The 15728-nt window shown below is 37.9% G+C and overlaps 1 protein-coding gene across 8 annotated transcripts in view; it reads left to right on the plus strand.

Moving 5' to 3' along the window:
* Positions 1–15728, plus strand: part of SLC7A2 (solute carrier family 7 member 2) — a 71843-nt gene that overhangs the window by 34263 nt on the left and 21852 nt on the right. For all 8 annotated transcript variants that reach the window (XM_082444500.1, XM_082444496.1, XM_082444499.1 and 5 more), the window contains 5 exons: positions 7641–8031; positions 8509–8664; positions 11863–12028; positions 13191–13324; positions 14670–14892. In XM_082444500.1, the coding sequence (XP_082300626.1) occupies positions 7656–8031; positions 8509–8664; positions 11863–12028; positions 13191–13324; positions 14670–14892 (1055 nt within the window). In that variant the 5' untranslated portion in view covers positions 7641–7655. The remainder of the gene's footprint in view (positions 1–7640; positions 8032–8508; positions 8665–11862; positions 12029–13190; positions 13325–14669; positions 14893–15728) is intronic.

The following is a 15728-nucleotide window of genomic DNA, read 5'->3' on the forward strand; positions in this document are numbered from 1 at the left end:
GGCCCCTCTGGCCTTCCCTTGTGCAGAAGCATTTGCTTCATGATATTGAACTGGCCGCTGTCTGCGCTGGCCGCTCCACTGTAAGTGCCGTGAGGGGAGAAATTTTGGCAGCGTGTTCATAGCTGTTGCAGTGTCTAGTGGTGTGCACTGAAGCATTTGTGGAACTAATAAAAGGGTGGAAAGTGCTTTTAGGAAATCTGCAATTTTTAACAAAAAATAACCCACTGACATTAAGGTCTTAAGGCAGGGGTGTTGAGAAACTTCTCTTCTCTGACTCAGGAAACTCTTAAAAACCCTCTCGAGTATGATAAAATATCTCCAGTACTTCCTTCATTCTCCCTCCCTTCATTAGGTGAATAATAGCTCTGCTACTGGTTTACTACTGTAATTCATTGGTGAACAAAATGTTTGAAACATCTTTAGTAAGCACTGTAGAGCCCTTGTTTGCTATTTCTGGGACTTTGACAAGGTAGAGGATGTTCCTGGCTCAGTAGTGGACATTGGAGAAATAGTGGTACCAGGAACCCAGGTTGGCTGTATGTCTAAGAATAGATTTTCTCTGCCCTATATAAAGTTACATTTTTCAGGTAGAGGGTATATATGTCTGTGCGTGTGCATAAAGGACAGACCTAATGCATATTAAACTCTATGAATACCTTATTGGAGAAATATCTAAACAAATTCAAGTTATTCCATCAGGACACCTGCTCTAGGAAAGAAGAGGAATTATCAGGAAACCCACCAGACATGGCAGGAAGTAGCAGAAGATTTGGAGGGTTGAAATCAGGAGTAAGGTTGCTGGAGCCAGCTCTACTGATACCACCTTGACCTTCATCAGTTGCCTCTGGTTTCAGGGAACAGAGATCACTCACAATAGAGTAAGTGAACAGGAAGTTTGTTGAATGGATACAGAGGGCTCACACACTCAACATCAGGAAGGACAGGAGGGCCTGACCCATTCAATGGTGTCATTCAGATTTTCAAGACTATTGAATGAGTGTACCCGGCCTTTGGATATTTAACCCAGAGTCAGGTGTCTGGTCTGGTTACCTGTGGCTTGGGGGACGGAAGGACAGTGCTGTGAGGAGAGCAGATTCTCTTGCAAGGAGGTGTGGGCAGGTGGGCGATGACTAGGCTGTCTGGCGAGATGGCAGCTCAACCTAGTGGCTGTGAATAAAGGATCCAAAGTCATGCCTGCTGGGTTCACCCCTGGCTCCACGTCTACCTGTGATATTGGCTGACCTCTGTCTGCCTCAGTTTCCTCATCGATACCATGACAGTCCTGATCTTATAGGGATATTGTGAAGGTTCATAAAAGAATAAATTAAAGGGGCTTAGTAAGCACACAGTAAGTGCTCAACAAACATTAGCCATCTTTATTAGCCTAGCACTTCCTAGGGTAATGACGGGCGTGAAATACCTCTGCAAAGGGTATCTCTTGATGTTTGAAATGGCATGTAAAGGGTGACTGGGCTTAGCCAAGGACACTTCCTTCAGTGGCTGCTTGGGGAATGGTAACAGGTGGTACCCTCTGGCATTTGGAGTGATTTATTAGCCGGAGATTGCTCAGCCTAAATGGGAACGGGCGTCTGCCCGGGGCTGAAGCGAGCCACCAAGATCCTTGACTGTGAGTGGGTCGCTGACGGGGCAGATACTCTGATTACCCAGGTGCTGGGGGCTCTGTTTCTTCTTTTCTTTTTTCTTTTTCTTTTTTTTTTTTTTACTTCCTCTCTTCTCCAACCCTAAAACAAAAGTTGGACACTTAATTTTTTAAATTGCTCTGCAGCTATTTGAATGAGACAGCTAGGTATGCCTTATTCCTGTAATTTGGACTTTAATAAAGCTAAATGGATTGACGTGTTTTGAAGCACCAGCTGCCTGTACAAACTAGAATTCTCCATCAGCTGTTTGCTTCAGATGTCCTTAGAAAGATGCTTGTCTGTGTCTGGATTCTGTGTCAGAAATCTCAAAATAGTTTAACTTCCTGGTAGTACCGATTTGATATAAAAGGGGAGAAAACATAAATATTATTGCCACAATGATTGTGACTTTATAGTGGTCTCAGTTGTGTGCTTCAGTTTTACTTATTTCTGCATTTGTGTTCGCCTATCTGGGGAAAACTTTGGAGGATGATACTGTTCATAAATTTTGCTTTGGTGAAAAGGTAAGTTTTGGACCAAATATAAGTGAAATATATGTGAAAGGGTATTTTGTTTTCCAGAAAAATAAAGGTTTTAGGTTTGAATGCAAAAGTTTGTTGTTGTTGTTTGTTTTTGTTTTTTACCTACCAAAGTGAACAGTTACCATTTCTGATTATCTTTTATCCTGCATTGTACTTCTGGTGTATTTTATGAGAAATTAATCTCTTAAAAGTAAGAGGAATGAAAGAAAGATCAATAATTCCATGGTATTATGTCCATATCTTTTTTCCCCTTTCACTAAATTATTTAGCCTACAGTAAAATTTGAAAATATTTTCTGAACTTTAAAGTTATAGAAATGTCATTGCAGCTCTATTTACAATAGCCAGGACATGGAAGCAACCTAAGTGTCCATCGACAGATGAATGGATAAAGAAGATGTGGCACATATATACAATGGAATATTACTCAGCCATAAACAGAAACGAAGTTGATTTATTTGTAGTGAGGTGGATGGACCTAGAGTCTGTCATACAGAGTGAAGTAAGTCAGAAAGAGAAAAACAAATACCATATGCTGACACATATATATGGAATCTAAAAAAAATGGTTCTGAAGAACCTAGGGGCAGGACAGGAATAAAGACGCAGACGTAGAGAATGGACTTGAGGACACGGGGAGGGGGAAGGGTAAGCTGGGACGAAGTGAGAGAGTGGCATGGACATATATACACTACCAAATGTAAAACAGGTAGCTAGTGGGAAGCAGCCACATAGCACAGGGAGATCAGCTCCGTGCTTTGTGACCACCTAGAGGGGTGGGATAGGGAGGGTGGGAGGGAGGGAGATGCAAGAGGGAGGAGATATGGGGATATATGTTTATGTATAACTGGTTCACTTTGTTATACGGCAGCAACTAACACACCCTTGTAAAGCAATTATACTCCAATAAAGATGTTAAAAAAAAAAAAGTTATAGAAATGTAATTGATGTTGAGTTTGGAGATTGCAAACCCCAAAGCTCTAGTTCAGAGAAAACACACACACACAATGGGGCAAAGTTCCCAGGCTTACATGGTTTAATTCCTTTTACCCTATCAGGCCCAAACCAGAAAGTGCAAATATCTCACCATGAAACCAGCAATCACGTGAGGAAGGAAAGTTGGTTAGGGTTCGGAGGAGCTCATTCGGTGAGGATTTGTTGGAATGCCTGCCCCCACAGCTCCTCTCTCCTGTAAGATTTGTTGTCAGGGCCTGTGATACTGATACCGAGGATTAAGTTTGAAATTTCAGCCTTTATGTAGGGGAGGAGCTGCATTTCTGTGCAGCTAAATGCTACGTCAAACTTTCAAACCGAAGTGAAAATCCAGGATCAACTTTTGACTGTAATTAGCAGATTTTGCAAGATTTCTGTGGTTAGTGGAAAAGAGGTCTGCTCTGTAGTGTTGTTATATCATCAGGCCTAGGGATTTATTTGACCTAAAACTCTCCATGGTCAAGTTTACAACCTGGATTGAAGACGTTTGAGAAGGGGATAATTCCAAGTTGCCGAGGAGGGAATTTAGCTTTCTGGCAAGAATTAATAAGGGCTCCATCGGGGAGTTAGATGTCTTGAAACTGTTATACTTAGGGTTGGGGATGGGGGAAGGGACTCAGGAAGATCTGACTATCACCAGACTCATTAAATCCACTCACAGACTTTACTGCTGCCTGAGCTGTTGCAGATCCCTCCGAGGCTCTCTGTTGGCGAATTACATTTTCAGATCTAAGCTAATGTGTGCATATTTTATGCCTCAGTAGAGAGGCCACTGTCTTAGCAATTAGTAAAATAACTGTTTATCGAAAAAAGATAGGAATCTGTTTCTAGTATCACCAGAATCATTTGTGACTTCATAGGAATGTTGATTAGAGTTTTATATTTTAAGGTTCAGGTCATGGGTATGAGTGTTGCATGGGCCTCTTCCCAAAGTCTAACATCATTGTCCTTTACTTACATTTATGTAGGGTTCATACTCAGTACCAATCCTTGGTCATGGTGGAAACAGCTGACAGTGGGTATGATGGTTTGGATCATTGTCTGCTCTTGGAAAAACAGTCTCTGTCCTCCAGACCAAATAGAATCACCTTCAAAATCCTTGCATATTTTCACTGCATAGTCGTTTGCTGATGAGACAACACACCAGAGCCCAGCCAGGGACAGTAAATGCAGACATGTGTCAAAGAATAAGTATGAGTGGATTTTTTTCAGCAATGAAAGAACCCTCTAGAAATGAGAGTAAAGTTGTCATAACCATTTACATAAGGAACATATCTTTTTAAATGCTTTAAAGGAAAAGTTACTAAATTTTAAAAAAGTAAATATCAAATTATATTACATTAGACACAAATATCTTATTTTTTCTCATTCTCCTGTTGCCACTCTACTTCCATATATCAGTGTATCTCCACAAAAACATATTTAACAAAAGCACGGGATTCTTTTCTCTTTATTGACTATATGATACACCTGCTAGGATTTAATAAATGTTTATTTAACAACGATTCATTAAATTGACCCAGTATGTTTTTACATTGCTTTTTCCCATCTCGTTATATTTCTGCAAAGTCGGTTTTGTATCATAGCTTTTGCAATCAGTATTTTATCAGTTGTGCGTAGTTAAGACTGTTTGCCAAGGACATTGCCTAACCTGTCAATTCAGAGAAGAGTTTCTGACGTCTGCATTTCTGTTACTCAAAAGCAAATGAATGCTTGACAAGTGACAGCTTTGTCTTATTTGCTCAGGGCAACGCAGAAAAACTGAACATGAAATACTTTCCATTTTTAATAGGAAAGAGGCAGTAGCAATCTGACCTTCTCTGATTAAAGCTGTATGTTTCTGTAAACAGTTCTGCTTCCCATGTAATCTGGAGTGAATTAAATTCACTTTTCTATTGACAAGATGAGGGTCACTCATTTATCCATTTTGGGTAATTGTTACTAATAAAACTTTTCACTATTTTTAGCATTTCAAAGAAGGTTGTTTATCGGTTGGCTTGCTTATTCTTTTTTATTTTTATGCTATCTTGTGTTTGTGTGGGGGGGTTAGAAGTTTCAAAAACAACATGGTGACCATATTACCAAAAAAAGGGTTAAAAGAATAAAAAGCTCACGCACAGTCGTATCACTCTCCTTTCTTCTTAGTTTTCCTTGCTTCCTTCCAGATTCCTTTGCAATAGTTGTAGAATTTGTCTTTTATTCATAACATGTGAGGTTAATCAATCACTTTATCAAGAGTGTTTCATTTAATTAATGACTAACAGGTGTGCCTCATTCTGTATATCAGTTGTTTCCTAAAGTTGTGTATGACATGTCCCATTTTCCTGTGATCTTAAATCATTACTAAAATTCAGTGGGTCTTCATTTCTTAGCAATTTTCAGTTGGCAGTTCTTGATCTTTGCACATCTCTGTTGTATAAAAATGCTTAAATATTATTGAAGGTCAGTATTTATAAATCCCTTCAATTGCCATCCTCCCACCTCAGTTGGCCTTTGTATAACTCCAACTTTTCACTTGATTCTTTTTTAAGCAAAACACTTCTCTCCCTTATCTTCTAGATGTGTTATATGAAAAATAGCTATTTAAGGGCTAGGTAAGGGTAGAAATTGATACACATTTGATTTATGGAAGTTTGATAGATTTTGACTTTGGAAGTGCAAGTATGGGCAAAATGGGAGATGTCATCTGTTTTTGCAAATTTTTCAACAAGTATTTGTGAAGTGCCATGCTTGGCACTGTGCCAGGTGGTGTGGAAGATACTGATGTATAAAACTTTATTTTTATTATCAAGGAACTTTTCACTCATTTTCATTTTTCTTTAGGATTTTTCTCTAGATTCTTTGAATCAGCTGCTTTCAACATCAAGGACTTGCATTTATATGGATGTGTGAATAATGTTGAGTGAGTTAGCTTTATATACTAGGGTTAACATGAAACTGGATTATTCATATCCCAGAAATGTTTTTCTCTTATGAGCAACAAGTCATTGAGATTCAGTATAGAAAATTTATTATACTACTATTTTTAAATAAAATAAGTTTTAATAATAGTTTTCTTTCATAGAGATTAAGGTTGAGAAATATTCAAGGATTTATTTCATAGGATAGAAAGCTCTAAGTTCTTCAGAGAAGATGTCAAGCTGTGATCTCATGAGTTTAAGTTATTAATAATACGTATAACAAGATTGAAGGGATAACATTCAGCCTCTGTAGATCATTGTGCAATCAGGGTAAACATGACTCTGAACTTCTAAAAGTTAAATACATTTAACTGTATTGACTGAGAAGCATGGACTATTATATTCCCTATTCCTCAGTTATTTCTTAGTCTTCTGAGTTATATGTCTCCATAGACAAGGCCATACAGTGCCTTTTAATTTTTATATTTCTTTTGTATATAAGTTGTACATAGTCATTGGAGGTAAATTTAGAAACATATTAGCTATATAATATATATTGTACACTACCAATATTACTGTTAATATTTTGGTATATTTTGCTTCAGACGTTTTGCTGTAATATGTGTATTTTTTTCCTTACTAAGTCCATGTTTTATAACCTGACCATTTTTTTTTTTTTTCAGTGTTAGGTTGTTTGGGCCTGTAATGTATGGGGAGTGAGACCTTCTGTCTACCTTATTCATTCCATTTAAAAAAGAACATATCATACTTGGCATGGACTTTGACTTTATTTATTTAGAAATTGCAAGTAAATATGAATATGCATGTGTGTTTTATTACAAATTCATACTTAAAGCATAAGTGAATAGCAGTTTTATTTAGAAAACTCTAAGCATATTTTGGGGGGAATTTTTTTAATTCTAAAAGGTTCAAGTGGCTCCACATTAAAATGAAACAGAATGAAATGAAAGCAGAGCTCACACATATTTGATAAAGCTGTAGACCACATAATGATGGCGTTTTTACCTGCTTTTAGGCAACACCTAGAACGTAAGTCTGGTAAAGCTGGACTTTACCATACCAGCGTTCCACACCATTCTAGACATAATCTTGGCACAATCCCTGGCGTGTAATAAGGCCTAAAAAAATATGAGTTCAAGGAATGATTGAAGAAAAGAGACAGAGAACCAGAAAGATGAGGTGATTTACCCCTTTGCTTGAAGCAACGACAAATAAGCCATCTCTTGGAATATATTTCTATCGGCATATCCTTAAAAATTGCAACAACAAACAAAAATGGCAAATCTTTTTAATCGCCCAAGGCTCCTATTCCTTTGCTCCCCAAATAAGTCATTTGTGGCAGATCCTTCTAAAAGGCCACGTCAGAGTGAGCTCTGAGAAAATCACAGCTTTGGCTCATTCGACCCTCCTTCTGATTGCTCCGGGCCGCACCTCCAGCAAGGAGTAAAAGCAGTGAGGTGCCACAGCTGTGCGGAGAAGCTGGGCTGGTAACTGGACGGATGACGGTTCCAGATCAGCTTTTAACCCCCTCCCTACTCTCCTTCAGGTTGCCATCTTCAGAATGATTCCCTGCAGAGCAGCGCTGTCTTTTGCGCGATGTCTGATCCGGAGAAAAATCGTCACTCTGGACAGTCTAGAAGATACCAAACTGTGCCGCTGCTTATCCACCATGGACCTCATTGCCCTGGGCGTTGGAAGCACTCTGGGTGCCGGGGTTTATGTCCTCGCTGGCGAGGTTGCCAAAGCGGATTCTGGCCCCAGCATCGTGGTCTCCTTCCTCATCGCTGCGCTGGCTTCCGTGATGGCAGGCCTCTGCTATGCTGAATTTGGGGCCCGAGTTCCCAAGACTGGGTCTGCCTATTTGTACACTTACGTTACTGTCGGAGAACTGTGGGCCTTCATCACTGGCTGGAATCTCATTTTATCTTACGTGATAGGTATGTTTCCAAAAAATCAACCTGATTGGGTAAAATGGTAGAAATGGCACCTCTGAGTCAGCGGCCTTAGGGTTCCGTGGTAGGTCTGCATTAATTAGCGACTAGGTGATCAGAGTATCTATTGATCCCTGCGTGTCTCATTTTTCTCATCTCTAAATAAAGTGTCTCCTTCTAATTGCAGAATTCGGTGATTCTGCTTCATCTCTGAATATGCCATCTCTTAGTGGGTTTGACAACCTTTCTTAAAAAACGATAGTTCTTTAATGCAAATAAAATTACCTGATTCCACAGTTATGGACTTGAGCATTTGATTGCTATTGTATAATTATAAAGTTATCAAGATAATTGTATATGTGATTAAAATGTTCAATTCTGTCTGAACTAACCCATGTTTATCCTAGAATAGAGTAGCAAAAGATGTTATGTTAATTTTCTCCCACTGACTTTGTATTCACTGAACGTTCTATGTTTTGGAAGGAACATCAAGTGTTGCAAGGGCTTGGAGTGGCACCTTTGATGAACTTCTTAGCAAACAGATTGGTCAGTTTTTCAGGACATACTTCAAAATGAATTATACTGGCCTTGCAGAGTATCCTGACTTTTTTGCTGTGTGCCTTATATTACTTCTAGCAGGTAAGCAAACCAATTACACTTCTCCCTGACATGAGCCGGACTAGTTGTCCCAGGAAAATAGGTTACCACTGAATTTGGGACCTGAGTTCCACGGCTAGGCAGCATATTTACACACATAAGTTACTATTGGACATCTGTGGGCTTTGTGACTAGCTAGAATCACATTTTATCTTCTGTGATAAGTATGTTTCAAAAATAAATCTAAATTACATGGAACGGTAGAAATAGTACTTCTGAGTCAATGATACCTGGAATGCACTAAATAATCAGATAAGGTACATAAATTTTATAATACTAATTGGAGATTTGCAGGAATGGCAACAGAGCTTCAATAAGGAAGGATATAAAATTTTTGGCATTATTTCATCTTGTTAGTTACAACTAAGGATATTTGCAAGCATACTGTGTCTAGAAGAAATTCTGTCTTTCTATTTATGCCTATGTAACGTAGACATCTGGTTGAAAAGGGAGCATATTCAAACCACCCGTCATTTTTTTTAATGTAGACATTATGGAGACAAACATACTTGATACTGGAATTTTCCTGTTTTCATCAGTTGTGTAGCATAACAGTTTAGAAAGGCATAGGAATTAGAGTGACCAGGTTTTCAGTTCTACTCTGCCACTTCCTATCTTTAGAACACTGAGTGACTTAATCTTTCCATGACTCAGTCTGTTCATCCATAAAATGAGGACTTCAGTGTTTATCTTGTGCAGGCTTTTTGCTTGATGCATAGTAAGCACTTAGATGGCAGGCAGTTTTATTTTGTAGGGATAGCTCATCCCTGCTGTCCCCTGATATTTGTTTTAATTATTTGAGCATTTTCAATTTTGATTGTCATCCTACCTGGCACTCCTGCTTAGATCCATCAAGGATTGCACTAAGAATAAAGTCCATGTTTGTTCCCATTTCCTGCTTGATAGACCCTTGCTTTCCTGTCCAACCTTATCACTAGCTACTTTCTCCCTATCTTTCTATAATTTTTCCTTATAAAATTACATAATTAAAAAAATAACTTTACCCTTTAAAATGTTAGCCACTAATTTAATGTTTTAGGTAGGGATATGGTTAGGGACATGAACAAAATTTATAGGTCCAAGTTATTTGGCATTTTCCTTCTAATGTCAAGAAAAATTGCATGAATTGTTTTTCAACAGGTGATAGGTTTTATTTGTTTTGGTTTCTCAAACGCCTAGCTAACATTAAATTAGTTACATCACATTTTATTTAAGGATGGTTTCAGTGACCTTAAATATTCAGCTTTAATCCCTAAACGATGAGAAGCATGTAGTTATGACACAGTTTCAGTCATTAAATTCCATGGCAAGACTCAGGCCTTGGCCTGCATCTTATGTCCCGTGTTCATCAACCATCATGTCTTTTCTTTCAGGACAGGCTAAGATTACATGATAACTTTGTTCTTAGAAACGTCAAAGACCAAAACCTCCTGCTGTTATCTTTATTCATATTGTAATGCCAAATGTCTTCTCAACTGAGGCTGTTGTTTTATTAAAGATACAAGGGAAGTGTATGCAGCATTTAGATGAGAAGGCTAATTTACTGGTGGGAGTTGGGGATCTCAGAATGGAGAGTGCACTTGGGGTATTGGGAAACTTTTATAAAACTTGGCAGTGGCTTTGTTATTTTCCCAAATGTATAGTAGTATAGTGTATTTCCAAGGTGTAGAGTTGTGTAGTGTTTCCTAATCTGACAGATAGTTACAGAGTCAGTAATTGTACTGACAGAGTCAATAACTGTACTGACCATACAGTTTTCCTTTATGTTAATATAGTTGTATTCTCATATAATTCTGGGAATTATACAGGTAGGAGAATGAAATTCAGCTTTTCTCATCTCTACTTGGATAATTTTGCTTATTTGATCATGGGTGGTACAGATACGGGGAAGAAGCAAGTATGTACGTGATATAAGCCTTTCATCACAGTTATTTCCCCGACAGTAAAAAGTAAACTTTCTTTGATCCATAATTCATATCTTATACAAGATGTATTAAAGATATAGATATGATAGATATAATCTTGAAAGTACTGGAAGGAAACAAAGGTGAATGTTTTGGGGTTAATATTAGGGAAAATCTTTCTAGAGGTAGAAACTAAAGAGGAAAAATTTATATTCTAAAACTTTCTTACATGTTTAATCAACACTAAGATTAAAAGTACATGATAAATTGGGGAAAACATGCTATATACATATACAGTGAGAGAGCTTATAGCATTAGTGTATAAATAAGTCTTATAAATCAGTATGAATAAGAATAGCCTAATGGGAAAAAATGGACAATTTAAATTGGGCCAAACTTTCTGGAGACTGTTTTGATGGTATGAACCAAAAGTCTTATATAAAGTGTATACCGTTGATATGGTATTACCTTATAGAAAATTATTGTAAAGAAATAATTAGAAAGTGTAAAAAGATATTTATAAAAGGATGATTAGGTCAGTACTGTTTATAGCTGTAAGAAGCTAACAGTGACCTGATTGTCTGTAAATATAGGAGTAAAATGTAGTGTCTCCACACAGTAGAAGAGTATGTGACTGTTAAAAATGAGGTTATATGTTTGTTGACATGTAAATGTGTGCCTGTATGTCTTAGCGTGTGTGTGTGCAAAATTCTGGAAAGGAAATTACACTTGATCTTTATTTCCTTTCTTTTTTCTTCTTTTCTGTATCTCCAAGTTACTTGAATAGGAAATTGATTGCATTTACAATCCAAATATAAAAATAAAGCTATTAAAATGAATATGGATTTAACAAAATATTTTTTGTCATGACAATTGAATAATTATTTTGTTTAATGTATTCTGTAAATATGAGGCAGACAATATGATTGAGCTTTTACTTTAAAATTTTTTCAGCCATTAACCTTGAAATGGCTTTTTAGAACAGCATTTCATTAAAATTGTTACTTTACCTACCCATTGATAATAAAAGCCAGTTACTAAATTTATTCATTTATCGAAGAGTTTGGGATCTCCTGGCTATGAGCACAGTCTGCATTCTGAAATCAAGTTAGTTTTATTCACAGGTGACTAAGAACTCTCAATAGGAAGGGATAAATGTCAGTTAAATATATGAATGCTGGTGAAATGATATCCTAAAGCTTGTAACTGTCTCAAAATGCTGTTGCCTTTTTCTAAAGGTTAGGTAAACATTAAAATACCCTCTCTTTTTCCATAGGTCTTTTATCTTTTGGAGTAAAAGAGTCTGCTTGGGTGAATAAAGTCTTCACAGCCATTAATATCCTGGTCCTTCTCTTTGTTATGGTCGCTGGGTTTGTGAAAGGAAACGTGGCAAACTGGAAGATTAGTGAAGAGTTTCTCAAAAATATATCTGCAAGTGCCAGGTAAAATATTCGGGCTTTTCCCCTCCTATTTTGAGTTTTAAAAAATATTTGCTTCCTTTTGTCTTATGTTACATTTTCCTCTAGAACAACTGTTCTCAAACTTTTTGCTGCAGAGAACTTTCTGAAGGTTTGTTCTATTTCAAGACCGTTCTTCCTGAATGCATAGGCGTGCTCACTACTGAGCAGCTGTTTAAAGCCATGTAGTTGCTGGTTCTTAACCTCAAGCGTGGCTCCCGTTTTAAAGAGGAGCAAGGAGAGAGAGGTCCTAACCATTGGAAGGATGGTTTTTTCCCTCCAAAGATTTGTCACCTCAAAATAACCATGAGCATTTTTGAGTCATGCATCCTTTAGTTTTTCCTTTGGGGACACTATTTGGTTCCATTGCATTCTTTCAACCGTGTAGTAATTTTCATGCCTGCTGGTTTTTTGGAGAATGTTATTGATTGCATAAGCAGAATTGTCTATGCATTTCACTTTAAACCTGATCATCTCAAATATTAAATTAATTATACATGAAAGGTTTCATCCTAAGATTTATTTAAGCATGATATTCCTATGCGTAAATAAGATTACAAAAATGTCTATTACATGAAGTGATGTACATGTACCTGTTTTTCTTTACATATGCTGTTTGTAGCCATTCTGATGAGGCAAAAATTTAGTATCCTCTGGTTTTATATAATTTGTAACATGTAATAGAATATTCAACTTCAGTATTATTAATCAAGATTAGAGAATTTTATTTCACCTCGTCAGAAGTCCTCTTAGTAAATTTTTCAGATGTGCAGTCTGCCCCACTGTCCACGAGAAGAGAAAGTGTCTTGTCTTTATTTCAGATCATGGCCCATATTTGGGGTTTCTGTTCTCAAAATGCTGCCTGGCTATGAGTTCCAGCCAGAGCGGATCTGAGTCTTCTGCTTATGCTAATGATCAGCCTCTAGTTGAGTGCTGGTAACCAGAGAGGGGTGCCACTACTGAGAACACCACCACATCCGCTAGGATAGGGTGAAAAAAAATCAGAGTTTACCTTCAGTTTTGTACACATCAGCTTCCAAGGGCTGGTGAACACAATAACCTTCCGAGGCTGTAGTTTGAGACAAATTGCTTGAAGAAGCAGTTTTCTAGGAAAATGACTTTCCAATGTGCTTCTCCTCTTCCTCAGGGAGCCACCTTCTGAAAATGGAACAAGTATCTATGGGGCTGGTGGCTTTATGCCTTATGGCTTTGCAGGAACTTTGGCTGGGGCTGCAACCTGCTTTTATGCCTTTGTGGGATTTGACTGCATTGCAACAACTGGTAAGAGCAGACTCTTGGCTCTATGTCGAAGGAAAAATTGTTCTTTGAACCACATGAGTACCCATAGGTGACAGCAGAGGTTCAAGGGAAGAGAGTGGAATTTGGGATAATAAGGGCTGGTTCCAGACCCAGAAGTAACACCTGCTGTATAAAAAGAAAATTAGTGAAACTCTCTGAGCTTTGGTTTCCATATTGGTAAAATCAGGAGAGCAGTACCTACCTCTCAGATGTTATGAAGGTTACCTGCAATACCTACCTCTCAGATGTTATGAAGGGTACCTAAGATTATGAAAGATGCTTTGCAAGTTGTCAACTACTTTATAAGTGTCGGTCATAATTACTACCCTTAACCTTTGGTCTGAAAGTGCTATCACCGTGAGTAACAACGATGACCATGCTCTTAAATTGTTTCTTCTTTAACAGGACAAAATATGTTGTGGTAATTCTTTTCTCTTTATCCTGTACAACAGAGTAATCATGCTACAATTAATTAGTCCCTAAATGCTTCCTCTGGGTTCACATTATTGCATGGCCTTATAATTGACCATATTTTGGGTGTTTCAAATGCCAAATTGTATTAGAAAGATTGAAAAAGTGCTGTTTTGTATTAAAACTAACATTTAATATAAATCAATGCACTGAGTAGAAGTTTGTCTTCATATATATGGAAGCCTTCATAATTAAGGGCCTGCAGAATGCCATGATGTGTAATCTCTGTGGAGGAATCATTTTCCAAATGGATTAAGACTTCTGTTCTCGGGCTTCCCTGGTGGCGCAGTGGTTGAGAATCTGCCTGCCAATGCAGGGGACACGGGTTCGAGCCCTGGTCTGGGAAGATCCCACATGCCGCGGAGCAACTGGGCCCGTGTGCCACAACTGCTGAGCCTGCGCGTCTGGAGCCTGTGCTCCGCAGCGGGAGGCCGCGACAGTGAAAGGCCCGCGCACCGCGATGAAGAGTGGCCCCCGCTCGCCACAACTAGAGAAATCCCTCACACACAAACGAAGACCCAACACAGTCAAAAATAAATTTAAAAAAAAAAAAAAAGACTCTGTTCTCTCCCTAAACATTTAATAGTGCTGGGATAGCATATTTTTTCTTTCTGGAAATGGGAAACTGACTTGCAGGATTTCTTGCTTTCTCTTCTTGCCTCTGGGCTTTGATCTTTATGTGACAGCACAGGACCCTCAAGAAGAGAAGAAACATCATTTAGCATAGACGGAGCAAGCTGAGAAAACAGAAGGGACAGAGCCAAGTAGAATTACTATGAAGGAGGAGAAGAAGAATTCATGTTTTACCTATTCATGTTTTATTAAATATGCAAATCTTTTGTTTATGTTTCCTTAGGTGAGGAAGTCCGGAATCCTCAGAAAGCTATTCCTATTGGAATTGTGACTTCTCTGCTCGTTTGCTTTATGGCCTATTTTGGGGTCTCAGCAGCTTTAACACTGATGATGCCATACTACCTCCTCGATGAGAAAAGCCCGCTTCCTGTAGCGTTTGAGTATGTTGGATGGGGTCCAGCCAAATATGTCGTTGCAGCAGGCTCCCTCTGTGCTTTGTCAACAAGGTACATTGCATTGCCTTTGGGGCAGGGCTGTCTGGGCTACTGCAAAGGTAGTCAGTGCCTAGAGAATTGCTTTTGTATGTTTTAAAAATAATCCTAACAGGAGGAACACATTATACAACTGTATTCTCTGAATAGTTCGCCCAAATTGCCATATCAAAATCTTAAGTGATAAAAACATTTCCCCCGTCAGTTAAAAGTCAGTTTTTCAAGATAATGATGATCCAAGCTTCTGTGGATATATATGGCATTTATACACATTTATATGTTTCATACATATTCATATATATATGCACTGTAAAACTTTACAATGCTTATACTAGTATGTTGCCCTGCTGGCTTTGGTGTTAACTTGTAGTGCTACAGACAATTGAGACCTTATGTGCAGACTTGACATTTTCTGCCGTCTTTTAAAATAATATCAAGTCTGTAATGAGTGGAAGCTATATGCTGTGGCATTGTTAAGTATAATATGCTTTTTATTATGAAGCACTGAGACTTTTTCCTCTCAGCACTGATCAGAGTGAACTTGGTGTAGAAATGGAAATTACTGTTCTCAAATTAATGGTGGAAATTTGCATAAATCTATGCGAAAAGAATAGTTGAATCTCAAGTATTCAGATTTTCAGTAGCTGCTTATTTTAATATTTTATGATTCACTTCTCAAGTTTCCTGAGCTACTCATATTTTAATTTAACATGTGATCATAAGATATTTCATTTGAGTTTGATACTGTGCTATACTTAGAGCATTCTTACAAAGAGAAAAATTAATCTCTGCTTGATTACTAATTTTTTGAAGTGAAAATAATTTTCTAAAAGTCTGAAATCGGAAAAAGA

This window comes from Balaenoptera physalus, assembly GCF_965194825.1.
Source record: "Balaenoptera physalus genome assembly, chromosome: 21".
NCBI classification, from domain to species: domain Eukaryota; kingdom Metazoa; phylum Chordata; class Mammalia; order Artiodactyla; family Balaenopteridae; genus Balaenoptera; species Balaenoptera physalus.